This window comes from Oncorhynchus mykiss, chromosome 28 (genome assembly GCF_013265735.2).
Source record: "Oncorhynchus mykiss isolate Arlee chromosome 28, USDA_OmykA_1.1, whole genome shotgun sequence".
NCBI lineage: Eukaryota > Metazoa > Chordata > Actinopteri > Salmoniformes > Salmonidae > Oncorhynchus > Oncorhynchus mykiss.
In genome coordinates, this window is record NC_048592.1 from 32,887,434 (window position 1) to 32,915,084 (window position 27,651).

A 27,651-nucleotide genomic window follows, 5' to 3' on the forward strand; every position below is an offset into this window, starting at 1 on the left:
GGAGTACAATATAGATTGCATCTGTGGATCTGTTGGGGCGGTATGCAAATTTGAGTGGGTCTAGGATTTCTAGGATAATGGTGTTGATGTGAGTCATGCCCAGCCTTGGTAGTCATTTAGGCAGGTTACCTTAGTGTCCATGGGCACAGGCACTATGTTGGTATTACAGACTCGGACGGGTTGAAAATGTCAGACACTTGCCAACTGGTCGGCACATGCTCGCATTACACATCCTGGTAATCCACCTGGCCCTGCGGCCTAGTGAATGTTAACCTGTTTAAAGGTCTTACTCACATCGGCTGCAGAGAGTGATCACAGTCTTCTGAAACAGCTGGTGCTCTCATGCATGTTTCAGTGTTCTTTGCCTCCAAGCGAGAATAAAATAAGTTTAGCTTGTCTGGTAGGCTCATGTCACTGGGCAGCTCTCAGCTGTACTTCCCTTTGCAGTCTAATGGTTTGCCAGCCCTGCCACATCCGACGAGCGTCAGAGCCGTACAATTCGATCTTAGTGCTGTATTGACGCTTTTCCTGTTTGATGGTTCGTCGGAGGGCATAGCGGGATTCCTTATAAGCTTCTGGGTTAGAGTCCCGCTCCTTGAAAGCGGCAGCTCTAGCCTTTAGCTCAGTGAGGATGTTGCCTGTAATCCATGGCTTCTGGTTGGGGTATGTACGTACAGTCACTGTGGGAACAACGTCATCAATGCACTTATTGATGAAGCCAAAAACTGATGTGGTGTACTCCTCAATGCGGTCTGAGAAATCCTGTAACATATTCCAATCTGTGCTGGCAAAACAGTCCTGCAGCTTAGTGTCTGCTTCATCTGACCACTTTCTTATTGACCCGAGTCACTGGTGCTTCCTGCTTTAATTTTGGCTTGTAAGCAGGAATCAGAAGGATATAATTATGGTCAGATTTGCCAAATGGAGGGCGAGCTTTGTTTGCGTGGAGTAAAGGTGTTCCAGAGTCCCCCCCCCCCCGGTTGCACAGGTGACATGCTGATAGAAATTTGGTAGAAATTTGGTAAAACAGATTTAAGTTTCCATGCATTAACCTCTGATGATCTTCAGATGGCACTCATAGGACTTCATGTTACACAATACATGTATGTTTTGTTCGAGAAAGTTCATATTTATATCCAAAAATGTAAGTTTACATTGGCACGTTATGGTCAGAAATGCATCTCAAACAAACATCCGGTGAAAGTGCAGGGAGCCACATCAAATAACAGAAATACTCATGAACGATACAAGTGTTAGCAAAAAAAAAAAAAAAACAGGGAAAATGCAGCACGGAAAATAAAATAAAAATGATATAAAAATCTAACTTTCATTAAATCACACATGTATCAAATCAAATCAAATTGTATTTGTCACATACACATGGTTAGCAGATGTTAATGCGAGTGTAGCGAAATGCTTGTGCTTCTAGTTCCGACAATGCAGTAATAACAAGTAATCTAACTAACAATTCCAAAACTACTGTCTTGTACACAGTGTAAGGGGATAAAGAATATGTACATAAGGATATATGAATGAGTGATGGTACAGAGCAGCATAGGCAAGATACAGTAGATGGTATCGGGTACAGTATGTACAAATGAGATGAGTATGTAAACAAAGTGGCATAGTATAGTATAAAGTGGCTAGTGATACATGTATTACATAAGGATACCGTCGATGATATAGAGTACAGTATATACGTATGCATATGAGATGAATAATGTAGGGTAAGTAACATTTATATAAGGTAGCATTGTTTAAAGTGGCTAGTGATATATTTACATCATTTCCCATCAATTCCCATTATTAAAGTGGCTGGAGTTGAGTCAGTGTCAGTGTGTTGGCAGCAGCCACTCAGTGTTAGTGGTGGCTGTTTAACAGTCTGATGGCCTTGAGATAGAAGCTGTTTTTCAGTCTCTCGGTCCCAGCTTTGATGCACCTGTACTGACCTCGCCTTCTGGATGATAGCGGGGTGAACAGGCAGTGGCTCGGGTGGTTGATGTCCTTGATGATCTTTATGGCCTTCCTGTGACATCGGGTGGTGTAGGTGTCCTGGAGGGCAGGTAGTTTGCCCCCGGTGATGCGTTGTGCAGACCTCACTACCCTCTGGAGAGCCTTACGGTTGAGGGCGGTGCAGTTGCCATACCAGGCGGTGATACAGCCCGCCAGGATGCTCTCGATTGTGCATCTGTAGAAGTTTGTGAGTGCTTTTGGTGACAAGCCAAATTTCTTCAGCCTCCTGAGGTTGAAGAGGCGCTGCTGCGCCTTCTTCACGATGCTGTCTGTGTGAGTGGACCAATTCAGTTTGTCTGTGATGTGTATGCCGAGGAACTTAAAACTTGCTACCCTCTCCACTACTGTTCCATCGATGTGGATAGGGGGGTGTTCCCTCTGCTGTTTCCTGAAGTCCACAATCATCTCCTTAGTTTTGTTGACGTTGAGTGTGAGGTTGTTTTCCTGACACCACACTCCGAGGGCCCTCACCTCCTCCCTGTAGGCCGTCTCATCGTTGTTGGTAATCAAGCCTACCACTGTTGTGTCGTCCGCAAACTTGATGATTGAGTTGGAGGCGTGCGTGGCCACGCAGTCGTGGGTGAACAGGGAGTACAGGAGAGGGCTCAGAACGCAACCTTGTGGGGCCCCAGTGTTGAGGATCAGCGGGGAGGAGATGTTGTTGCCTACCCTCACCACCTGGGGGCGGCCCGTCAGGAAGTCCAGTACCCAGTTGCACAGGGCGGGGTCGAGACCCAGGGTCTCGAGCTTGATGACGAGCTTGGAGGGTACTATGGTGTTGAATGCCGAGCTGTAGTCGATGAACAGCATTCTCACATAGGTATTTCTCTTGTCCAGATGGGTTAGGGCAGTGTGCAGTGTGGTTGAGATTGCATCGTCTGTGGACCTATTTGGGCGGTAAGCAAATTGGAGTGGGTCTAGGGTGTCAGGTAGGGTGGAGGTGATATGGTCCTTGACTAGTCTCTCAAAGCACTTCATGATGACGGATGTGAGTGCTACGGGGCGGTAGTCATTTAGCTCAGTTACCTTAGCTTTCTTGGGAACAGGAACAATGGTAAGATACTCAATTAAAGCTACACTCGTTGTGAATCCAGCCAACATGTCAGATTTTAAAAAGGCTTTTCCGCGAAAGCATAAGAAGCTACTATCTGAAGATAACACAAGTGTCAACAAAGAGGGTAGCATATTTCAACCCTGCAGGCGCTACACAAAAACGCAAAACATGCATTACCTTTGACGAGCTTCTTTTGTTGGCACTCCAATATGTCCCATAAACATCACAATTGGTCCTTTTGTTCGATTAATTCCGTCCATATATATCCAAATGTCAATTTATAAAGCGCGTTTGATCCAGAAAAAAAAGCTTCCAAAATGCCCAACGTGACTACAAAATATTTCAAAGGTTGCCTATAAACTTTGCCAAAATATTTCAAACTACTTTTGTAATACAACTTTAGGTATTTTTAAACGTTAATAATCAATCAAATTGTAGACGGGTCTATCTGTGTTCAATACAGGAAGACAACAAACCAAGCTACTTTTCACATCTTGCGCACTCTCAACAGTGTTACCCAGTTCCAAGATGGCCGTACTTCTTCATTGCACAAATGAATAACCTCAACCAAATTCCAAAGACTGTTGAAATCCAGTGGAAGTGGTAAGAACTGAAACCAGTTCCTAAGAAATATCATTTGCCAACGAGAACTCACTGAACAGACAGACCTAAAAAAAAAAACTCACAGACATGATTCAAACAGTTTTAGAAACTTCAGTGTTTTCTATCCAAATCTACTAATAATTTGCATATCTTATATATTCTTGGCATGAGTAGCAGGAAGTTGAAATTGAGCACGCTATTTATCCAAAAGTGAAAATGCTGCCCCCTATCCCAAAGAGGTTAACCTCTACAGCAGGGGTGTCAAAGTCAAATGGACGGAGGGCCAAATAAAAAAATCAGCTACAAGACGAGGGCCGGACTGTTCGAATGTTCATTGAAAATTTTTTAAATGACGCATATAGTCTAGTGAACCTAATTGAACCTACTGAAAACCTAACAAATATATTACAATATGATCAGATAAATAAAGCAATATTTTCTTATGGCTCTGTCAGTAATCTTTAATTTTCAACAGACACAAAAGACAAATTTCCTTTATATAAATATCCCCATAACATGAACATTAAATGAAAGAAACCGGTATTCAAGGCACCATCAGTAGACTATATTTTCTATTTTAGCAAAAGTGGGCTAAATTTACTTCAAAGAAAAAACAATAATAGCAATTTTCTATCATCCACTCAACTGAAATATTTTTAAAATATAATTGGATTGAAATACAAAAAAATAAAGTGCAAAAATCTATTAATCAAAAACAACACTTTGTTTAAGGAGAAGTAACATGCAGTGAAAACAAATATTAAATTTTAACTTTTAAACTTGAACTGAGTAAAAACTCTAAATATGTGATTGCACAGTAATGTTCACTTGTTTGAGGTTGAGGGTGATACTTGGTGGTGTCCCATCTTTTCCACAAGTTCATCAATGTTCGGGGTAAGGCTCTGAGCTGAAGAAATCCTCAGAATTGAGTGGAGGTGTTCAGCAGTAAGTCGACTTCTGTGTGATGTTTTGTTCAGGTTCATCAAAGAAAACAGTTGTTCACACAGGTATGTGCTGCCAAACATAGACAACGTTTGAGCAGCCTGGATGCGCAGCTGGGGCATTGTGCCGGGGAGGAAACGGGCGAACTCCGCAGCACCCACTGCCGCATATTTTGCCCTCAGTGCATCATTGCATTGGAGGTCAATCAACTCCATTTGGAGGTTTGGTGGTGAGCTTTCCACGTCAACAGCAAATGGGTTACCGAGCAGTTCCAACCTGCTTTTTTGTGCTTCAAAGTCAGCAAATCGGCGTCGAAAGTCAGCGGCAAGCATACCTATTTTATCAGCCAACTGTGTGCTCGGGAACGCACTGGTAGAGAGCTTCTCTTTCATGGTCTGGCAGCTGGGAAAGTGGCTAAAATTTTCTTTCCGCATCTGCGTCTCCCACAGAGTCAGTTTGGTTTTAAATGCCTTCACTGTACTGTACATATCAGAGATGACACGATCCCGACCCTGCAGCTGCAAGTTTATTGCATTCAGATGACTCGTAATGTCACACAGAAAAGCCATTTCACACAGAAACATTTCGTCTCGGAGTTGTGTTGTGTCTTTCCCTTTGCTGTCCAAGAACAGACAAATCTCCTCACGAAGCTCGAAACATCTTTGAAGCACCTTTCCCTGGCTTAGCCATCGCACCTCTGTGTGATAAGGCAAATCACCATGCTCCGTTTCTAACTCCGTCAGAAATGCCTTGAACTGGCGGTGATTCAAACCTTTGGCTCTGATAAAGTTAACTGTGCGCGTGATGATGCTCATTACATGCTCCATTTTCAAGGCTTTACCGCACAACGCTTCCTGGTGTATGATACAATGATAAGCTGTCAGCTCACCTGTCGCGTTTTCCTCTTGCATCTTTTCCCGTATCTTCGCCACCAGTCCGCTCCTGTGTCCACACATCGCAGGTGCTCCGTCGGTTGTCAAACCCACAAGTTTTTCCCAAGGCAGCTCCATCTCATTTACACATCTTGACACCTCTTCATACAAATCATGCCCCGTAGTTGTGCCATGCATAGGACGTAAAGCCAAAAACTCCTCTGTCACGCTTAGGTTGGAGTCCACTCCGCGGATGAAAATTGACAACTGGGCAATGTCAGAAATGTCGGTGCTCTCATCCACAGCCAAGGAATATGCAATAAAATCTTTTCCCTTTTTCACAAGCTGCTCTTTTAGATTGATGGACAACTGGTCTACTCTCTCGGCAATGGTGTTTCTGCTCAGACTCACATTTAAAAAGAGTTGCCTTTTTTCTGGGCAAACTTCGTCACAAACTTTAATCATGCAGTTTTTGATGAAATCCCCCTCCGTAAATGGCCGGGCTGATTTAGCGATCTCTTCTGCCAAAATAAAACTGGCCTTGACAGCAGCCTGGCCTTGTGATTTGGCTTTTTTGAACAGAGCCTGTCGAGATTTGAGGCCTCGTTTTAATTCCTCTGCCTTTTGTAGCCTTTGTTCCATGTCCATATTCTTGTTTTTGTCCGCGTGTTTCGTTTCATAATGTCGTCTCAGATTATACTCTTTCAGTACCGCCACACTTTCTCCACACAGAAGACACACAGGTTTTCCAGCTACCTTCGTGAACATATACTCCGACTCCCACCTTGTTTGAAACCCCCGGTTCTCAGTATCCACCTTCCGTTTTGCCATTTTTGATGGGTATCTGAAAGTTAATTTTACTGTGATGCTGACGACTGCTGTGCCAATAAATATTGAAATGAAGCAGCCTACTGCTCGGTGCGTCACCTTTGCATTGTGGGAAATGTAGTATTGGTGCGTGTAAAAGATCTGCGGGCTGCCGGCTTGCTGCGGGCCGGTTCTAATAATAAATCAAGATCATCCCAGGGGCCGTAAAAAACCTTCTTGCGGGCCGGATGTGGCCCGCGGGCCTTGACTCTGACATATGTGCTCTACAGGATGGGTGTCCCTAAACCAGGATGGTTGTTGCTAACGTGCGCTAATGTGACTAGAACGGTGTTATATACAACAGCCAACTTTCCGGGACCAAGACATGTCTTATATGGACAGAAAGCGTAAATTCTTGTTAATCTATCTGCAGTTTCCAATTAACAGTAGCTATTACAGTGGAAAAAATGCCATACAATTGTTTGATTGCACAACAAACTTATCACAGCAACTGGTTTGATAACAGCTCACCCAGAGGCGGCGCTCATAGTAGCCGGGGACTAACTTCCCTAGGGTAGGGGGCAGTTTTCTGAATTTTGGATGAAAAGTGGGCCCAAATTAAACTGCCTGCTACTCAGGCCCAGAATATAGGATATGCGTATAATTAGTAGATTTGGATTGAAAACACTAAAGTTTCCAAAACTGTTAAAATAATGTCTGAATATAACAGAACTGATATGGCAGGCGAAAACCTGAGGAAAATCCAACCCGGAAGTACTATTATTTTTGAAAGGCTGTTTTTCCATTGAAAGCCTATCCACCATACAAGACTTAGGACCCAGTTCACAAGCTCTGTGGCTTCCTCAACATGTGACCAGTCTTTAGGCATTGTTTAAGGCGTTTACTCTGAAAAATTAGGGAGATGCAGCACTTTAAATCAGTGGCTAGTGGAAATTTCAATTCATCAGCCATGCGCCCTGATCGTGAACGCGCCTCGTTTCTCCTTTCCTATCGACAAAGCTTTTGTCCGGTTGAAATATTGATTATTACATCAACCAGAGGATTGATTTTAAACATCGTTTGGCATGTTCCTACTGACTTTTATTGTACTTTTAAAAAACTTTGTCTGGAATTAGTGAAAGTGTGCTTTCGCTGTAAAACATTTTTGAAATCTGACTCAGCGGTTGCATTAAGGAGAAGTTTATCTATAATTGCATACTTAAGGGCTTGTAAGTAAGCATTTCACATGAAGGTCTCCACCGGTTGTATTCGGGGCATGTGACAAAAAAAAAAAAGAAGTTAAAAACAGTTGACTGATGGGATGGCCTGACATTCCTGCAGTTGAGTGTTTCTGCGGTTATATGGACCATTAACACCCCCCCCCCCCCCCCCTCACAACATGATGTCTTGGAGCTCAGCCAAGACTCGACAGAAACGGACCGGTCCTTCTTAAGATAACTGGAGACAGAGTAAAGGTTATATCCTGCACAACAGTGATAAAGCTGCTGTTCTGTTCGGAGAAAAGGTTCATCCTGTGTGTGTGTGTGTGTGTGTGGGGCCAGTAGAACCATACAGCATCTGAGCCGACAATCAAAAGCACTTTTGATTTGACCAACTTCGGGGAACCGTTGAGCTACTGATAGAGGAAGTGTGAAGTTTGCGACAGACTGAGGCAACCTTTTCTCCCCTCACACAAACATACTTAGGGTCACGTGTTTTGCAGATGCTTGCATGGGGTAGCCTGACTATATAAATTATCCTGTACTCTTTGTACAGCAGGCTCTTGCTCCACCTGCGTGCTCTCGCTCCACCTGCGTAAAATATGACCAGCCTCATTGTAATCATTTTTTACAATTAAGGTAATACATTGATTGAATATTTCTCTTCATTATTATTAGTTAAGGTAGAATTTCCACCACACTTCCGTCCTGCTTCCTATTGGGTATCAAGGGCGTGTTGCTGGCGGTAGCTAACGTGGCAATTTTTTCCACTTCTCATATGATTTTATTTAAATTAGGACAGCAGCCTAAACAAATAAATAATATTGATAACCATCTAGATGTCACCTTGATACATACAGTCTACTAGTCATGGGCATGAACGGCAACACCAGGACACAGTGCCCTTCGCTCCCGCTTGACAAGCACTTACTGTCCAGCAACTGCGTGGGAAGTAGCTACCTAGTAGCCAATAGTCAGTTAGTAGACGCATACGATGCATGAAGCAACAGTACACCCAATTATGTGTAAAACTAAGGCCGGACAAAGTCGAATTACGGTTTAACGGATGCCCCGCCTTAACTCCACACCCCGCAAAATAAATATAGATTTTTTAAAATATTTATGCGGTGGCAATATATGCAGAGCTTTGTTTATAATGCACTGTCCGCTCACCCTTGAGGCTTTCCCCAAGTTGATGCGCAAGAGACCAAAACAGCCTCAGTTCATGTTCCAGCCTCAGATTGGACAGTGAAACACACACACGTTCACACCTGCAGGAGACGTGCAGATGTTTACATTTTTTCTCCTGTGTCGTCATGGCCGAAGCCAGTGCAAATTCCTACTGTGTGTGTCCAAGTTAAACGTGGGACGTCACAAATGATAAAACACAGTCGGTTCAACTCATGTTTAATGCATAATTTTCAGATCTATTAGAAGCGATTAATAGACGAGACATCATTGAACCAATTGACTGACCAGAGAGCAGGTCATTCATCAGCAAAGACACCTGGCAATGTGATAGTATTTTGGACAACCAAATTGAAGTCAAAATGATTGATGAAATTGAAGTGTGTCAACTGTATGGTGATTTGTGATTCATAACTTTTTTTCCCAGTAATAGTAGGCCAACCGATAACACCAGGACGGAATGCATTCGAGGTGGTGATAAGCCGCCAAGAACAGCTAGCATGTCGAGGAAAATACATCGCCAGAGGCATGCACACACCTCCTGCAGATCAGCAGCTCCACAATGATGTGATCGCATGTCTCCAAGGTGGCAGCCAGGCGAGACAATCAGAGGCCGCGGTGAGCAAAATTACTGGGCTCGAAATTTAGTCAAGCTTGCGCCATAGAGTGATGCTTCTAGTTGTGCATGTTATAAACAATATTTTTTTATTTTGATAGGCTACTCTACAGCTGAATTTATGTATTTTTTCCAATGCTCCATTAATTTGGCAGACCTAACGTGACCCTCTTTCTACAAGGCCTAGTCTATGAGGGGCCTAATCATATTTGCATGAATATTTTGTTAACGGCTATAGAGATTTATTCCAGCTCATTAATATGCATCAACATTTTTAATTGATTACAATTATTTGTCAATCATTATTGAATTAGATTTTTCTTAGTGTTCAATTACACATCAAAATCACGAGATTTGTATTGCACTTAAAATATATATTTAAAAAAAATCAGGAATAACGAACCGGTCACAGGTTATACTTCCCACTGTGTTTCCTTTCTCATGGTTATAACACTGACATCTGCATTTTTAAGAAAACCTACACAATTTTTCTTGAAACTCACATTAGGCCCTAGAGCATGCACAAAGTACGGTTGGTTATTCCTTATCCACTTTATGTTCATACACACACATATGTGTGTTGAAGTTTACATACACCTTAACCAAATATACTTAATCTCAGTTTCAAATTCCTGACATTTAATCCTAGTAAAAATTCCCTGTTTTAGGCCAGTTAGGATCACCACTTTATTTTAAGAATGCGAAATGTCAGAATAATAGTAGACAATGATTTCAGCTTTTATTTCTTTAATCACATTCCCAGTGGGTAAGAAGTTTACTCCCACTCAATTAGTATTTGGTAGAATTGCCTTTAAATTGTTTAACTTGGGTCAAACGTTGCAGGTAGCCTTCCACAAGCTTCCCACAATAAACTGAGTGAATTTTGGCCCATTCCTCCTGACAGAGCTGGTGTAACTGAGTCAGGTTTGTAGGCCTCCTCGCTCGCACACACTTTTTCAGTTCTGCCCACAAATGTTCTATGGGATTGAGGTCAGGGCTTTGTGATGGCCACTCCAATACCTTTGACTGTGTGGTCCTTAAGCCATTTGCCACAACTTTGTAAGTATGCGTTGGGTCATTGTCCAGTTGGAAGACCCATTTGCGACCAAACTTTAACTTCCTGACTGATGTCTTGAGATGTTGCTTCAATATATCCACATTATTTTCCTTCCTCGTGATGCCATCCATTTTGTGAAGTGCACCAGTCCCTCCTGCAGCAAAGCTCACCCACAACATGATGCTGCCACCCCCGTGCTTCACAGTTGGGATGGTGTTCTTCAGCATGCTAGCCTCACCCTTTTTCCTCCAAACAGATGGTCATTATGGCCAAACAGTTCCATTTGTTTCATTAGACCAGAGGACATTTCTCCAAAAAGTACGATCTTTGTACCAATGTGCAGTTGCAAACCGTAGTCTGGCTTTATGGTGGTTTTGGAGCAGTGGCTTCTTCCTTGCCGAGTGGCCTTTCAGGTTGTGTCGATATAGGACTCGTTTTACTGTGGATATAGATACTTTTGTACCCGTTTTCTCCAGCATCTTCACAAGGTCCTTTGCTGTTGTTCTGCGATTGAGTGGCACTTTTCGCACCAAAGTGTGTTCATCTCTAGGGGAAAGAACGCGTCTCCTTCCTGAGCGGTATGACAGCTGCATGGTCCAATGGTGTTTATATTTGCATACTATTGTTTATATAGATGAATGTGGTACCTTCGGTGGTTTGGAAATTGCTCCCAAAAATGAACAAGACTTGTGGTCTATAATTAGTTTTCTGGAGGTCTTGGCTGATTTCTTTGGATTTCCCCATGATGTCAAGCAAAGAGGCACTGAGTTTGAAGGTAGGCCTTGAAATACATCCACAGGTACACCTCCAATTGACTCAAATGATGTCAATTAGCCTATCAAAAGCTTCTAAAGCCATGACATCATTTTCTGGAATTTTCCAAGCTGTTTAAAAGGCACAGTCAACATAGTGTATGTAAACTTCTGACCGACTGGAATTGTGAAACAGTGAATTATAAGTGAAATAATCTGTCTCAACAATTATTGGGAAAATTACTTGTCATGCACAAAGTAGATGTCCTAACTGACTTGCCAAAACTATAGTTTGTTAACCTCTTGAAACTAGGGGGCACCTTTTTAATTTTTGGAAAAATAACGTTCCCAAAGTAAACGGGCTATTTTTCAGGACCAGATAATAGAATATGCATATAATTGACAGCTTAGGATAGAAAAAACTAAAGTTTCCAAAACTGTAAAAATATTGTCTGTGAGTATAACAGAACTGATATTGCAGGCGAAAGCCTGAGAAAAATTAAATCAGGAAGTGACTCTTATGTAGAAACCTCTGCGTTCCTATGCATCCCTATTGAGCAGTGAAAGGGATATCAACCAGATTCCTTTTTCTATGGCTTCCCTAATGTGTCACAAGACAGTTTCAGGCTTTTATTTTGAAAAATGAGCGTGAGCGACAACATTGCGTAAATGGTCACCTGGTGGCTCCCAGAGTGATTTGTGCGTAATAGACAAATGCGGCCATTGTTTCTCTCGCTCCTTACTAAGAAGCCAACTGACCCGGTTGATATATTATCGAATAGATATTTGAAAAACACCTTGAGGATTGATTATAAAAAACGTTTTCCATGTTTGTTGATATTATGGATCTAATTTGGAATATTTTTCGGCGTTGTCGTGACCACAATTTCTGGTCGATTTCTCAGCCAAAAATAATCTTTATGGAAAAAAGTTACATTTGCTATCTAACTGGGAGTCTCGTGAGTGAAAAGATCCGAAGCTCAAAGGTAAACAATTTAATTTGATTGCTTTTCGTGACCAAGCTGCCTGCTGCTAGCTAGGCATACTGCTATGCTATCGATAAATTTACATAAATGCTTGTCTTGCTTTGGCTGTAAAGCATAATTTCAAAATCTGAGATGACAGGGTGATTAACAAAAGGCTAAGCTGTTTCAATACATTTCACTTGTGATTTCATGAATATTTTTTAGTAATATTTTTTGTCCGTTGCGTTATGCTAATTCGTGTCAGTTGATGACAATTCTCCCAGATCCCGGAGCGGTAGTTCCAAGATTAACAAACTTGTGGAGGGGTTGAAAAACAAGTTCTAATGACTCCAACCTAAGTGTATGTAAAATTACGACTTCAACTGTACATATACATAATTTTGCTCGCTCGCTTCACTTTTCTGGGGGGGGAAATCCATCAAACAGTGAATCAATTTTGTCTGGCCTAACACGGTTGTGCTAGGTAGTTGAGTCAGTCTGACTGCAAAGTAATAAACGAAAGGGAAACAGCACTTGAAAACCCATCCTGTTTGCCATATTGGGCTGCAGCTATACACTTCTCCAAACAATGGACCATTGTTACTCTAACTTCCGCGACGCATATAAGGCCCTGCCCCGCCCCCCTTTCGGAAAAGCTGACCACGACTCCATTTTGTTGATCCCTGCCTACAGACAGAAACTAAAACAAGAGGCTCCCACGCTGAGGTCTGTCCAACGCTGGTCCGACCAAGCTGACTCCACACTCCAAGACTGCTTCCATCACGTGGACTGGGAGATGTTTCGTATTGCGTCAGATAACAACATTGACGAATACGCTGATTCGGTGTGCGAGTTCATTAGAACGTGCGTTGAAGATGTCGTTCCCATAGCAACGATTAAAACATTCCCTAACCAGAAACCGTGGATTGATGGCAGCATTCGTGTGAAACTGAAAGCGCGAACCACTGCTTTTAATAGGGGCAAGGTGTCTGGTAACATGACCGAATACAAACAGTGCAGCTATTCCCTCCGCAAGGCTATCAAACAAGCTAAGCGCCAGTACAGAGACAAAGTAGAATCTCAATTCAACGGCTCAGACACAAGAGGCATGTGGCAGGGTCTACAGTCAATCACGGACTACAGGAAGAAACCCAGCCCAGTCACGGACCAGGATGTCTTGCTCCCAGGCAGACTAAATAACTTTTTTGCCCGCTTTGAGGACAATACAGTGCCACTGACACGGCCTGCAACGAAAACATGCGGTCTCTCCTTCACTGCAGCCGAGGTGAGTAAGACATTTAAACGTGTTAACCCTCGCAAGGCTGCAGGCCCAGATGGCATCCCCAGCCGCGCCCTCAGAGCATGCGCAGACCAGCTGGCCGGTGTGTTTACGGACATATTCAATCAATCCCTATACCAGTCTGCTGTTCCCGCATGCTTCAAGAGGGCCACCATTGTTCCTGTTCCCAAGAAAGCTAAGGTAACTGAGCTAAATGACTACCGCCCCGTAGCACTCACATCCGTCATCATGAAGTGCTTTGAGAGACTAGTCAAGGACCATATCACCTCCACCCTACCTGACACCCTAGACCCACTCCAATTTGCTTACCGCCCAAATAGGTCCACAGACGATGCAATCTCAACCACACTGCACACTGCCCTAACCCATCTGGACAAGAGGAATACCTATGTGAGAATGCTGTTCATCGACTACAGCTCGGCATTCAACACCATAGTACCCTCCAAGCTCGTCATCAAGCTCGAGACCCTGGGTCTCGACCCCGCCCTGTGCAACTGGGTACTGGACTTCCTGACGGGCCGCCCCCAGGTGGTGAGGGTAGGCAACAACATCTCCTCCCCGCTGATCCTCAACACTGGGGCCCCACAAGGTTGCGTTCTGAGCCCTCTCCTGTACTCCCTGTTCACCCACGACTGCGTGGCCACGCACGCCTCCAACTCAATCATCAAGTTTGCGGACGACACAACAGTGGTAGGCTTGATTACCAACAACGATGAGACGGCCTACAGGGAGGAGGTGAGGGCCCTCGGAGTGTGGTGTCAGGAAAACAACCTCACACTCAACGTCAACAAAACTAAGGAGATGATTGTGGACTTCAGGAAACAGCAGAGGGAACACCCCCCTATCCACATCGATGGAACAGTAGTGGAGAGGGTAGCAAGTTTTAAGTTCCTCGGCATACACATCACAGACAAACTGAATTGGTCCACTCACACAGACAGCATCGTGAAGGCGCAGCAGCGCCTCTTCAACCTCAGGAGGCTGAAGAAATTTGGCTTGTCACCAAAAGCACTCACAAACTTCTACAGATGCACAATCGAGAGCATCCTGGCGGGCTGTATCACCGCCTGGTATGGCAACTGCACCGCCCTCAACCGTAAGGCTCTCCAGAGGGTAGTGAGGTCTGCACAACGCATCACCGAGGGCAAACTACCTGCCCTCCAGGACACCTACACCACCCGATGTCACAGGAAGGCCATAAAGATCATCAAGGACATCAACCACCCGAGCCACTGCCTGTTCACCCCGCTATCATCCAGAAGGCGAGGTCAGTACAGGTGCATCAAAGCTGGGACCGAGAGACTGAAAAACAGCTTCTATCTCAAGGCCATCAGACTGTTAAACAGCCACCACTAACACTGACTGAGTGGCTGCTGCCAACACACTGACACTGACTCAACTCCAGCCACTTTAATAATGGGAATTGATGGGAAATGATGTAAATATATCACTAGCCACTTTAAACAATGCTACCTTATATAAATGTTACTTACCCTACATTATTAATCTCATATGCATACGTATATACTGTACTCTATATCATCGACGGTATCCTTATGTAATACATGTATCACTAGCCACTTTATACTATACTATGCCACTTTGTTTACATACTCATCTCATTTGTACCCGATACCATCTACTGTATCTTGCCTATGCTGCTCTGTACCATCACTCATTCATATATCCTTATGTACATATTCTTTATCCCCTTACACTGTGTACAAGACAGTAGTTTTGGAATTGTTAGTTAGATTACTTGTTATTACTGCATTGTCGGAACTAGAAGCACAAGCATTTCGCTACACTCGCATTAACATCTGCTAACCATGTGTATGTGACAAATAAAATTTGATTTGATTTGATTTTGGCTGTCTGGTATTGTGATGCAGTAATTTCCATGGTAATATGGTTCATTCAAATGATAACAAATAAGGCTCATGCAATGAAATGTAATTTTTTGTAATGTTAGTCGAGTTGAAAATCAACTAAAAACATTGGACAGACTTCCTGCTTTGCTCCTATGGGTACAAGATCCAACTCGACATACTGGCAGAAAGTTAAGTTCCATCCAACTCATGGTCTCTAACATATTCATTAGGGATGTGCAGCTTTCCCATTCAAGAAGATTGAATTACCCATCTAGATACATGGGCTCCAATACCTTTAAATTTGAAACGATTCAGTTTGAGGAAAGAATCAATGCACTAACATTTGTTGCATAAAACCATTCATTTTCCATTCTAAATTCAAATCTGCTGCTGGGCTTCTACGAGCTGGATCTGTTTGAGCTGACGTGTGTGCTATTTTAATAGTGCTATTTTAGCCTCAACACCACAACCGGACCCTCCAAATTCCACCCCACTAGAAGCTTCTCACATCCCTCTCGCACACAAAAAGCTGAAGGGGAAAGAATTGAGAGATAAAGCCAGGATGGCAGGGTGACATAGCATTTTGTTGTGCTCCAGCGAGAACACGCTACAGTTACACTCTGGTAAAGGGAAAAAAAGGCATTTAGCTTAAGGTTTGGAGTCCCTGCAAATGCTCTGGAGAAGATCAGCTATTGAGAGATTGACTACATTTTATGTAACTAGGCAAGTCAGTTAAGAACATATTTACGACGAGAGACACCACAACACTATAGAAAACATGCCTTGGGAGTGGAGCACTAACCCTCCCCTCAAATTCTTTCGTCCTCCATCGGGGTGTGAGAATTAATAGTTCAGAAACCCTCCCCCTCTTAGAGCCATGGGTAGTGTGTGAGATGTGGAGCATATTAATCACCAAGCCTGCAGCTGTCTATCAGACCGTACAGAGAAAATAGCCCTGCCCCCTCAGTACCACCCACCAGAGAGAGAGGGAAAGCGGAAGCGTGAGGGCAGGAAAGATAAGAGCAGATGCAGAGTGCCTGAGAGAACCAGAGACGTACAGAGGAAAGAACACGCAAGGGAGCGACTGGAGTGGAGTGCACGGGACAACTTTGCCCCGCTCAACAGCAGTACCGGTGATCTGCTGGATCTGTTAGCAGCAGCACTGAGCAGCATGAGACTGCATTGCTGGTGTGCCAACAGTGTTCCCCATGTGAGTAATATTGAACTGAAACCAAGGGAGGGACGGTTCTGCGTGTGGTGAAAACATAGCAGAGGAACGACGGCGTTCCAAACCTGAAGACCGGATCCATAGACAGTGGCCGCGTGATTCAGCCAACCACCCAGTGGGAGAAGAGCAGCGTGAAGTGTAACTGTGCGACGGAGATGAGAGCCAAGGTGTGTTGTGGGAAGGGAGAGAAGAGGATATACCTTTCAATCTAGGGGCAGCACTGGGCAGAGGCATGGGGAGGTTGTTTTACTCAGAGATGTGCAGAGCAATCCCTCCGTCCTCCTCCGAAACGACTTGCACTGGGAATAGGTATGTCTTCCTTTCCGGCGTGCTCAATTCCAATATTTTTTTACCTTTATTTAACTAGGCAAGTCAGAACAAATTCTTATTTTCAATGACGGCCTAGGAACAGTGGGGTTAACTGCCTGGGCAGAACGACAGACCGTGTCAGCTCGGGGGTTTGAACTTGCGACCTTCCAGTTACTAGTCCAACGCTTTAACCACTAGGCTACCCTGCTGCCGATATACTCTCACACGTCACTCTTCAACAACATAGTTGTAGTAAAAACTGCCAAGTACACAGTTTCTGGCTTGTTTTTGTTTAGAACATATTGGTGTGTAAGTGTTTCTTTGTGTTCCTGAGGATGTGTCCATGAGGGCTTAACATTGGGCTTTTCAGCACCTCTTGTGCACGCACAAAACAACCCTTTGTCTGGGGGGGGGGGGGGGCGTGTCTGAAGAGGGCGGCATGTAATCCAGTCGAATCGGAGAGAACCCACACCACTCCTGGGGGCTACTGGCACAAAAAGGGCAAATGGAGCATTGCTTTTACAGCAATCTAAACCAAACCTACTTAATGCCGGAGCAAAGTTTTCCTAAAAATGTCAGTCAGCTTGAGTTGTTGTGCCAAATGTGACCACTTCCCATCTCAGTATGAATTCCTCCAATTGTCAGAGAAGCTCACCATCTAGTCCACCCACCTATGTGTTCACCTTTAAAAAAAAGTTTTTAAATAAGATGTTTCACAAGGAGATACGCAAATAACCCTAAATGACACGTAAATGTATACAAAGCAATATAAAAAATGAGTCCTTTTCTCCTCATCTCCAAACAAACAAATACTTTTCCTAAGCAGCTTTATCAATGCCTCCAGTGTACATGGTATACAGCAGATCAGAATAGTCTCTAAGGGAATAGTCGTTGACTGGTCTGACTCAAATGACAGATGAGTTCTTTACACGAAAGTCGTTAGTCATCTCTGACCTGACCAGAGCTCTGCTCAGAATGATAAACACGTAGCCATCTCCCCACTGCTCTTTTCTTCATCACTAAAAATGATTGATGCCAACTCGTCAGTAAGTGACAAAAATCAGTCGCAGTGTAGAGTTTCATACAATATACAATTCAACCACAGCAGGAGGTGGAAAAACAACTGTAATGGATCTCCAACTCGGTCAAAGACCCGACAGTGTTAGCGCCACACCCAGCCCGTTTGACACTTGGCCAGTTTTACATAGTGTGAAAGACATTTCCCTGCTTTCTGAGAGAGCTGTTGGTGAGACTCATTAGCCAGTCTAATCTCTAAAATGACATGCTGAAGAGCCGATTACACTTCTCACAATTCATAATTCAGTATTAGATTAATAGTGTTTTGGTCGAGACACACCAATACAAATCGCTCAGGTCACCCCACACCAAGTGTTTGATGGTTTCAGCTTGGGTGTTAACAATCAGTTACAATTATACAGCAAATAGAAATCAGAAGTAGAGGATGGCCAGGTCTAAAAACAAAATATAAACTGAAGTCAAATACATTGTGTATGTAAAATGTATATAGTATGTCAAATGTATATAGCATGTAAAATGTATATAGTATGTATAAGCTGGAAGTAGAAGCCTAAGTGTTGTTAGTTTACTCCAATTAGGGGAGAGGTGGTAGTGTTTGCGGGAAATTATAAAAGGAAAATATATTTTAAATTAACGTACACTACCGTTCAAAAGTTTGGGGTCACTTAGAAATGTCCTTGTTTACCATGAAAAACGCATGAAATGAGTTGCAAAATGAATAGGAAATAGTCAAGATGTTGACAGGGTTACAAATAATGATTTTTTATTCAAATAAATGGGTCCTTCAAACTTGGCTTTCGGCGAAGAACCCTCCATTTGCAGCAATTACAGCTTTGTAGACCTTTAGCATTCTAGTTGTCAATTTGTTGAGGTAATCTGAAGAGATTTCACCCCATGCTTCCTGAAGCACCTCCCATAAATTGGATTGGCTTGATGGGCACTTCTTACGTACCATACGGTCAAGCTGCTCCCACAACAGCGCAATAGGGTTGAGATCCGGTGACTAATGGGGTGACCAGCACATAGACCGTATGGTAAATAGTTATTGCATAGTTTGGAGCTGTGCTTTGGGTCATTGTACTGTTGTAGGAGGAAATTGGCTCCAATTAAGCGCCGTCCGCAGGGTACTGGATGGAGTTGCAAAATTAAGTGATAGCCTTCCTTCACCAAGATCCCTTTTACCCTGTACAAATCTCCCACTTTACCACCACCAAAGCACCCCCAGACCATCACATTGCCTCCACCATGCTTGACAGATGGCGTTAAGCACTCCTCCAGCAAATTTTCAGTTTTTCTGCATCTCACGAATGTTCTTCTTTGTGATTTGAAGACAAACTTAGATTTATCTGTCCATAACTTTTTTTATTTTATACAATCTTCCTCTGTCCAGTGTCTGTTCTTTTGCACATCTTAATATTTTCTTTATATTGGCCGGTCAATTTGCAACTCTGCCTAGAAGGCCAGCATCCTGGAGTCGCCTCTTCACTGTTGACGTTGAGACTGGTATTTTGCAGGTACTACATAATAAAGCTGCCAGTTGAGGACTGGTTTGAGAAACAGATGCCTCACAAGACACTAATGTACGTGTCCTCTTGCTCAGTTGTGCTGGTTAGAGCCAGTTAGAGCTGTTCTGTGAAGGGGATAGTACACAGCGTTGTACGAGATGTTCAGTTTCTCGCATGGAATAGCCTTAATTTCGCAGAACATGAATCTTCTGAAACTCGTCAGTCTAAAGTACTTTATTTCTGTCCATTTTGAGCCTGTAATCAAACCCCCAAATGCTGATGCTCCAGATACTCAACTAGTCTAAAAAAGGTACGTTTTAACAGTTTTCAGCTGTTCTAACAATTGCGAAAGGGGTTTCTAATGATCAGTTGGCCTTTTAAAATGTAAACTTGGATTAGCTAACAACGTGCCATTGGAACACAGGAGTGATGGTTGCTCATAATGGGCCTCTTGACTTCAACTGTACAGTTTACATACACCTTAGTCAAATACATTTAAACTCAGTATCACAATTCCTGACGTTTAATCCAAGTAAAAATTCCCTGTCTTAGGTCAGTTAAAGATCACCACTTTATTTTAAGAACTTAAAATGTCAGAATAGTAGAGAGAATGATTTATTTAATATTTTATTTATTTCCCAGTGGGTCAGAAGTTTACATACACTCAATTAGTATTTGGTAGCATTGCCTTTAAATTGTTTAACTTGGGTCAAACGTTTTGGGTAGCTTCCCACAATAAGTTGTGTGAACGTTGCCCATTCCTCCTGACAGAGTTGGTGTAACTGAGTCAGGTTTGTAGGCCTCCTTGCTCGCACACGCAAAGTACATTCATCTCTAGGAGACGGAACGCATCTCCTTCCTGAGTAGTATGACAGCTGCGTGGTCCCGCGATGTTTATACTTGCGTACTATTGTTTGTACAGATGAATGTGGTACCTTCAGGCGTTTGGAAATTGCTCCCAAGGATGAACCAGACTTGTGGAGGTGTACAAATAGAGGTTTTGGCTGATTTCTTTTGATTTTCCCATGTCATCAAGCAAAGAGGCACTGAGTTTGAAGGTAGGCCTTGAAATACATTCACAGGTACACCTCCAATTGTCAATGAGCCTATCAGAAGCTTCTAAAACCATGACAACCTTTTCTGGAAATTGCCAAGCTGTTTAAAAGGCACAGTCAACTTAGTGTATGTAAACTTCTGACCCACTGGAATTGTGATACAGTGAATTAAGTGAAATGATCTGTCTGTAAACGATTGTTGGAAAAATGACTTGTGTTATGCACAAAGTAGATGTCCTAACCAACTTGCCAAAACTATAGTTTGTTAACTAGAAATAAGTGTAATGTAAACTTCCGACTTCAACTGTAGATATACCATTAAAAAAAAATCTGCTGTTTCCAGCTACAATAGTCATTTACAGCATTAACAACTTCTACACTGTTTTTCTGATCAATTTGATGTTATTTTAAAATGGACAAAAAGTGCATTTCTTTCAAAAACAAGGACATTTCTAACTGAATCCAAACTTTTGAACGGTAGTGTATGTATAAAAATATATTTATTTACCAGAAAAATTATATGGGGGATTGGAATTGCTGACAATTACATTGATGAAGCTACAATATTAAAGCTGATCTACCTAATATATATATCTATATATCTATCTATCTATCTAAATATATCTCTATATATATATATTTATTTATTTATATATATATAAATAACTTGTTTTTCTCCTAGATAAAGCCTCTGTTGAAGACTGCACTTCGTCTCAGAGCATGAAGCTGGTTGTAACATAGAGGCAGGACTGACATCTGACCAGCAATTTAAAGTGACTTGAATGGAAGTACAGCATGCACCAGCCCAGGTGTAGTTCCCTCAGGAACTCCCGACACGTCGCCACTGTCATTGGCAATAAAGGTTTGTTCGCACACGACAAGCACCTGACCAGGTGTCACCGCTGCCCAAGTGAGGTGGTGCACACAGCCACCATGCAGTGGAGGAGGCGCTACTGCTGCACGCACGTCGCCAGGCTCCTGTCTCTCCTCTCCTTGCTGGTGGTCCTGGTCATCTTGCGTCATCAGGACTGGCTGCCGGGCATCAAGGGCCCAACATTGCGGAGGGAGAACCCAGTGGCTTACACAGAGGGAGGACTACACTCCATAGACAAAGGAAATCACAGCTCCTCACAGATTCAATTGAGGGATGCACCGGTTCCCCCTGCACCTCCGAAAATGAATGCCAACCTCAGTTCCCCTCAGGCGGACTCCTCTCCGCAGCGGGTTACAGGACTGGAGAGCTCGCTGGCGACTAACGCTAGCTTGAGCGGAGAGGTCGGGCTAGGGGGCCTGCTGACATTGGAACCCTACACTTACATCATCAACGAGCCCAACAAGTGCCGGGAGGACGACCCAGAACCCTTACTGGTGCTGCTGATAGCCACGGAGGCCCAGCAGGTGGAGGCCAGGGAGGCCATCCGGCAAACATGGGGAAACGAGAGCGTGGTCCCAGGCCTTGTCCGGCTTTTCTTGCTGGGTGTGAAGGAGGGCGAGGTGGGCCGCCTGCAGCAGAGCAGCCTGGAGGCAGAGAGCAGGAGGCACCATGACATCCTCCAGCAGGACTTCATGGACACGTACAACAACCTGACCATCAAAACCCTGATGGGCATGCACTGGGTGGCCGCGCACTGCCCGGGCGCCAATTACGTCATGAAGACAGACAGTGACATGTTTGTCAACACCGAGTATCTCGTCCACAAGCTGCTCCAGCCCAAAAATCAGCCAAAACGTGACTATTTCACAGGCTACCTGATGAAGGGCTATGCGCCCAACAGGAATAAGAACAGCAAGTGGTACATGTCCCATGAGCTGTATCCCAGCGAGAGGTACCCCACCTTCTGCTCAGGAACTGGTTACGTGTTCTCGGGGGACCTGGCGGGGAAGATCTACAGGGCCTCTCTAGGCATTCGCAGGCTGCATCTGGAGGACGTCTACACGGGCATCTGCCTGGCAAAGCTGCGGATCGAACCCACACCGCCACCCAATGAGTTCCTGTTCAACCACTGGCGGGTGTCCTACTCCAGCTGCAAGTACAGCCACCTTATCACCTCCCACCAGTTTCACCCCAACGAACTGCTCAAGTACTGGCACCACCTGCAGCGCAACAAGCACAACGCCTGCATCAACACATTCAACAACTAGATGGGCAGGTTTCACCAGAGGAGACTGCATGGGTACAGCCTATTTGGTGACAGAGGATCAAGGGTGATGTTAGATCATGGCCTGTGCAGAGTCACTGGCTAGATGTAACCGAGTAAAGCACGTTTTTGGACAAACTAATGGTTGAGGACAGCCATTTTTTTTTTACTGGCTCTCCAGTTCATATTTTTTTTGTTTAATATATTAATTGGGGGAAAAAATGTATGCATCGGTAGAGAGGAAGACCTGAATTAAAGCCGCTACACAAACAGCGCAATGGAACGTCACATACAGGCCGTTCCAACATTTAAGCCACACAAAAGTACAATGAACAACGTATGAAAATAATGCTCCATCGCCGTGTTTGCGTGAAGGGCCCATTATATTTCAACAATGGATACTGATAAATGTTAGACTGTATTGGTGGACTGTCAAGGTCTGGTATCCATTTTTCTCAACTTGGATTTAAATCATGTCCCGTTTTTTATATATTTATATATTTTTTTTTTTAAATGTTGGGGCAGCAGGGTAGCCTAGTGGTTAGAGCGTTGGGACTCGTAACCGGAAGGTTGCAAGTTCAAATCTGTCATTCTGCCCCTGAACAGGAAGTTACCCCACTGTTCCTAGGCCGTCATTGAAAATAAGAATTTGTTCTTAACTGACTTGCCTAGTTAAATAAAGGTTTACAAAAAAAAATAAGAAAAAGAGCCTTCAAGGGTACTTCAATTATTCACCAAAAAGATCTTTGGGCATACTTGAGCATATAAACCACTTCTAGTGCCATATAAAAAATGTGAAGTATCAAAAACCAAAAGGAACATTGAATGACAAGTAGCAGTTGACATGGAGGAAGAATGAAAGACCGGATATATGCAAGAGTAGAGAATGTGGTTGAGAGAGGAAACAGATCTGGGTGGAACACAGAGCATAAAATGAACACCTGTCAAATGAGAGTAGATTGAGGTATTGGCAGGTAAGAATGTCTTTCACCAGCCACATTAGTAGGTGGTCAATTTGCTGGGCTCTACAGTGCGAGCATTACATATGCGAACAACAAGTATAAGCACATGTGCAAGTTAGAAAAAAATACTGCAGTATCTGTTTACAAAGTATTTCTGGTGTTTTGTTTGATAGCTACTAATAGATAATGCTACACCCCACCTCACACAGCAACATCGTCTGGCAGGGGAGCTGAGCTCACAGTGAAATACTGAAATTCATTTTTGGAGGTGCTGCGAACAGGCATTTACTTAAAATTCTACAAAGTGAGACTTTGTCCTTGTGTTTCTTCACTATTTACATTGTTTTGTTTACAAGCTTGGTTGTTTTTCCAACATTAGTTCGAGTCTGCTGCGTCAACAAAGCAAAGAGCCGTTGGTCAGATCCCAAATCTAACAGAAACACGTGACAGGAGTCGAGTGTCCCCGTTACCACGGTAACCTCTGGTCTCTGATCATTTGAATTAAATTGAGCAATATACCACATTACTTCTTACTAATTCATGTATTGTTTTAGAAACATTACAAAGCATGGTCATCCATATTTTTTAAATTGTATTTTTATGTAATTAACGGCCCCCCCAATAAAATTAAAATTAATTTTAAAAGAGACATTATTTTATGTGGAGGTGCTGACTAACAGAGAATAAACTATAAAAATAGAGTCACACACTATATAAACTCCCAGTAATTTATTGGGTAAATCACCAATGTTTCGGCATCACTGTGCCTCCTTCAGGGTCACCCTTCAACGATGGGGTTGTTCGATTCATGCATGGACGAAACATCCTGAATATATGTTCAACTACAAACCGACTAGGGTAGCAGAAGACGAAAGGATGATCTTACCGTCACAGACTTCAGGGTCATGCCGTGGTATGTTCCCATGGTGTCAATCTTGAAACCCTCCGTTTCTAAGGACACAATTAGTTAATCAATAATGTATCTTACTTTTCATAAAAATAAACTTTGTCTTTTGTGCATCTTCATTTGTTCATTACTGTGTAAGGAACTGAAATGGATAACACTAAAATATATATTTACTTTACAAAGTAAAGCACCATCTATGAACATACAGTGGGGCAAAAAAGTATTTAGTCAGCCACCAATAAGTTCTCCCACTTAAAAAGATGAGGCCTGTAATTTCGATCATAGGTACACTTCAACTATGACAGACAAAATTAGAAAAAAAAATCCAGAAAATCACATTGTAGGATTTTGTATGAATTACATTACATGCGTACGTGACTAGAGACAAACTTTAATTCAGTTCGGCTGAAACTAATGCACACACACACCAAATGTTACTATTCATGGCCATATTTACAAAGCAGCACACGTCACATGACAATATGTGCCCTGGTCCCACTCACTAGAGCTGGGAGGATATGGGCAAAAATCCATATCACGATAAATGGCCTGCATTGATGCAACAATAAATAGAAATTTCAATTTTATAACATTCACGTGCACCAAACTTCTCTTGAAGCGACTAACTAGTTTGATTGTAGCCATCAATTGTCCCATTAACAATCACCTATAGTAGCAAACTTACTTAATTTAAAAACATCACATTTCTCTAGTATAGGCTACTTATCATAATAAACGATAATCAGCAAAATGCCTGCGATAAGTGATAATTTTCATTTTATCACCCCAGCTCTACCACTCACCCTCTTTTCCTTTGAATCTCTCCTGATCGTATCGGTTATAAGCAGCTGGGACAGGCTGTTTGTTCCTTATGGACTGGTCCTTGAGGGGAGATAAGAGGTTACACTTAAAACACAGGTCATTTCCAATGAATGATCTAAAGAGAGACGACTATAAACAGAGAGTTCAGTGGTAATACTACGATCAACCCTGCTTCGACGGGTTAAATACTCATTGATCTTTTTCTGGAGAAACTCCCAGTTCATTTCAAGCTCCATTTCTTAAGACAAATTAGAACAGGGAGGTATTTATTTTTATGGAACTCCTGAGCAAGAGCCTTTACTGATTATGGAAGTCATTCTCAATTATGCATTTATTACATCACAATGGCAAAAATGAAATCACACGGCTGGATTCCTAGGATGCAAAAGTGTGTATCCAAAATAAAAAATAAATAAAATAAAAAAGGTACATTACATCAGTTTATATCCAAAATCAAACATGGGCTGTTCCTTACCACCTGAGTGGTGTTCTGTGCTGGTCTCTGCTCAGGGGCGCGTCCCTCTTCCCTGGCCTTCACCGACTGCAGGATGGCAAAGATGTTTTTGGAGAAGTTCTGCAAGAGCATACGATTTATCAGCACAGTGTACATTTTTTAAAAAAAAAGGTAGACGAGATTTCTACTGTTCTGTTGAATAAGAGAACAGCAGATATCACCACCAAACCAATACATTTCCCCTTGAGGTGATGCTGCCACCTGCAGGCATTAAAAGAACAGAAAAGCCGAAGATTGTTGATCTGCTACGGATATGGACCATCGCCGCCACCCTTCAAGGCTAGGACTGGGGAAGCTGATCCGAACACGGTAATATCTACATGGAGTGAATACATGCGTGTTCTTCCCATGTGGCCAGGTTCCTCCTAATAATAATGTTCAGATGGACTAAGGTAATGAGATGGACATCTCATTACCATAACCCATCACAGTCTAAGCCGGGAGGAGGAGCTATATGGAATTGTTTTAAGGTCATTCCAAGGATCATTTACCTATTTGATTGAAAAAAAATTACGACCCCTCCCCTTGAAGTATATATAAAAAATTATATGAAAAGGTATTTTTGGCCTTACTGCTATTAGCCCATACAAATGCATTGAATAACAGAGCCACTACATAGAACAGATAGTCCCCCAAAAATATCAAAAGGAAGTTTGTTCTGAAGTCTCCTCTATATAGTATATTTCTAAACATGCATTTAACCCCATATTTTTTTGCATTAAAAACAGTGTATGTTTTTGAAAACATGTTTTCAACCAGTACCGGGAGACCTTCAGACAAGTCTTGTGAGGCCCGTGGGTGTCCCAGAGCAAAACAGACATGTACAGTACCAGTCAAAAGTTGACACCAACTCATATATATATATATATATATATATATATATATATATATATATATATAAATAATAATAATAATGAACAGGGACACAAACTGGTGAGGGACCAAAAAGGTGACACTAGGGGGAAATGCAGGTTAACTAATTAAACAAAGAATATGATCTACATGATCAGTCTCTGTGTGTAAAATACATCTTAAGTGGTTCATGTCAACCTAACGCATTCTATTTTTGCTCTATTATAGTGGCCACTAAAGTAGACGTCGATCAAGTGCACAAGGCTACATGTGTGCAAAAACGTTCAATGTGTAAAAAATGAAATAATCCCAACTCACTCACACGTGTTACTGTCAAGTTCAACGCAACTAAAGCAATATCTTTGGGCTACACTGCACATAACTACATTGTACACTTTCTGCCTGTTCTACAATATGCCAGCAGAACATGATATCAATTATGCCAACCAAGGGTCTATTTCAGGCAGAGAGTACACCTGGAATATCCATTTTAATCTACTGTATTGAAAACATGAGAAAGTGTGTGGTGTTCCTTTCACCTCAATAGTGGATTCCAACTTAAACCAGGCCCAGCTCCACTTCATTCCTGAATCCACTTGTTTAACAAGCAATGCCTCATTTTCACTTAATTCTCTCATTCTGAATATTAACCACATACTGTACATGCTGCATTCTGTTATGTGAACGACTGGCTAAGCCTTGGATACAGCCAGTATTGCTCCAAATGCCATCACTCGTTTGCATACAGCCAGTAGTCATCCAAAGCCCCCACCCAAACTTTTCTCATCGGATCAACACTTATCAATCTATTTTAGATTAAAAACAGCGATTTTCACCGAAAGGTGACTAGTTTGAGTCGGAGTGAAAACATCAAAACTATGAAATAACACATTTGGGATCACGTAGTAACCAAAAAAGTGTTAAACAAATAAAAATGCATTAGAGATTCTTCAAAGTAGCCACCATTTGCCTTGATGACAGCTTTGCAATCTTGGCATTCTCTCAACCAACTTCATGGGGTAGTCACCTGGAACGCATTTCAATTAACAGGTGTGCTTTTT

General features: G+C 42.7%; 2 protein-coding genes across 4 annotated transcripts in view; one reads left to right on the forward strand and one right to left on the reverse strand.

Moving 5' to 3' along the window:
* Positions 1-24,499, forward strand: part of LOC110509022 (beta-1,3-galactosyltransferase 2) — a 39,002-nt gene extending 14,503 nt beyond the window's left edge. The window contains exons 1-2 of one of the 3 annotated variants that reach the window (XM_036966379.1): positions 16,161-16,655; positions 21,078-24,499. In XM_036966379.1, the coding sequence (XP_036822274.1) occupies positions 21,191-22,537 (1,347 nt within the window). In that variant the 5' untranslated portion in view covers positions 16,161-16,655; positions 21,078-21,190 and the 3' untranslated portion in view covers positions 22,538-24,499. Of the gene's footprint in view, positions 1-16,160; positions 16,798-21,077 lie in introns of those variants that run through there. The other 2 variants (XM_021589962.2, XM_036966380.1) reach the window with 2 other exon arrangements.
* Positions 1-27,651, reverse strand: part of LOC110509019 (cell division cycle 73, Paf1/RNA polymerase II complex component, homolog (S. cerevisiae)) — a 44,176-nt gene that overhangs the window by 11,995 nt on the left and 4,530 nt on the right. The window contains exons 8-10 of the mRNA XM_021589960.2: positions 25,700-25,798; positions 25,206-25,284; positions 24,382-24,446 (exon numbers count right to left, since the gene is read on the reverse strand). Coding sequence (XP_021445635.1) covers positions 24,382-24,446; positions 25,206-25,284; positions 25,700-25,798 — 243 coding nt within the window. The remainder of the gene's footprint in view (positions 1-24,381; positions 24,447-25,205; positions 25,285-25,699; positions 25,799-27,651) is intronic.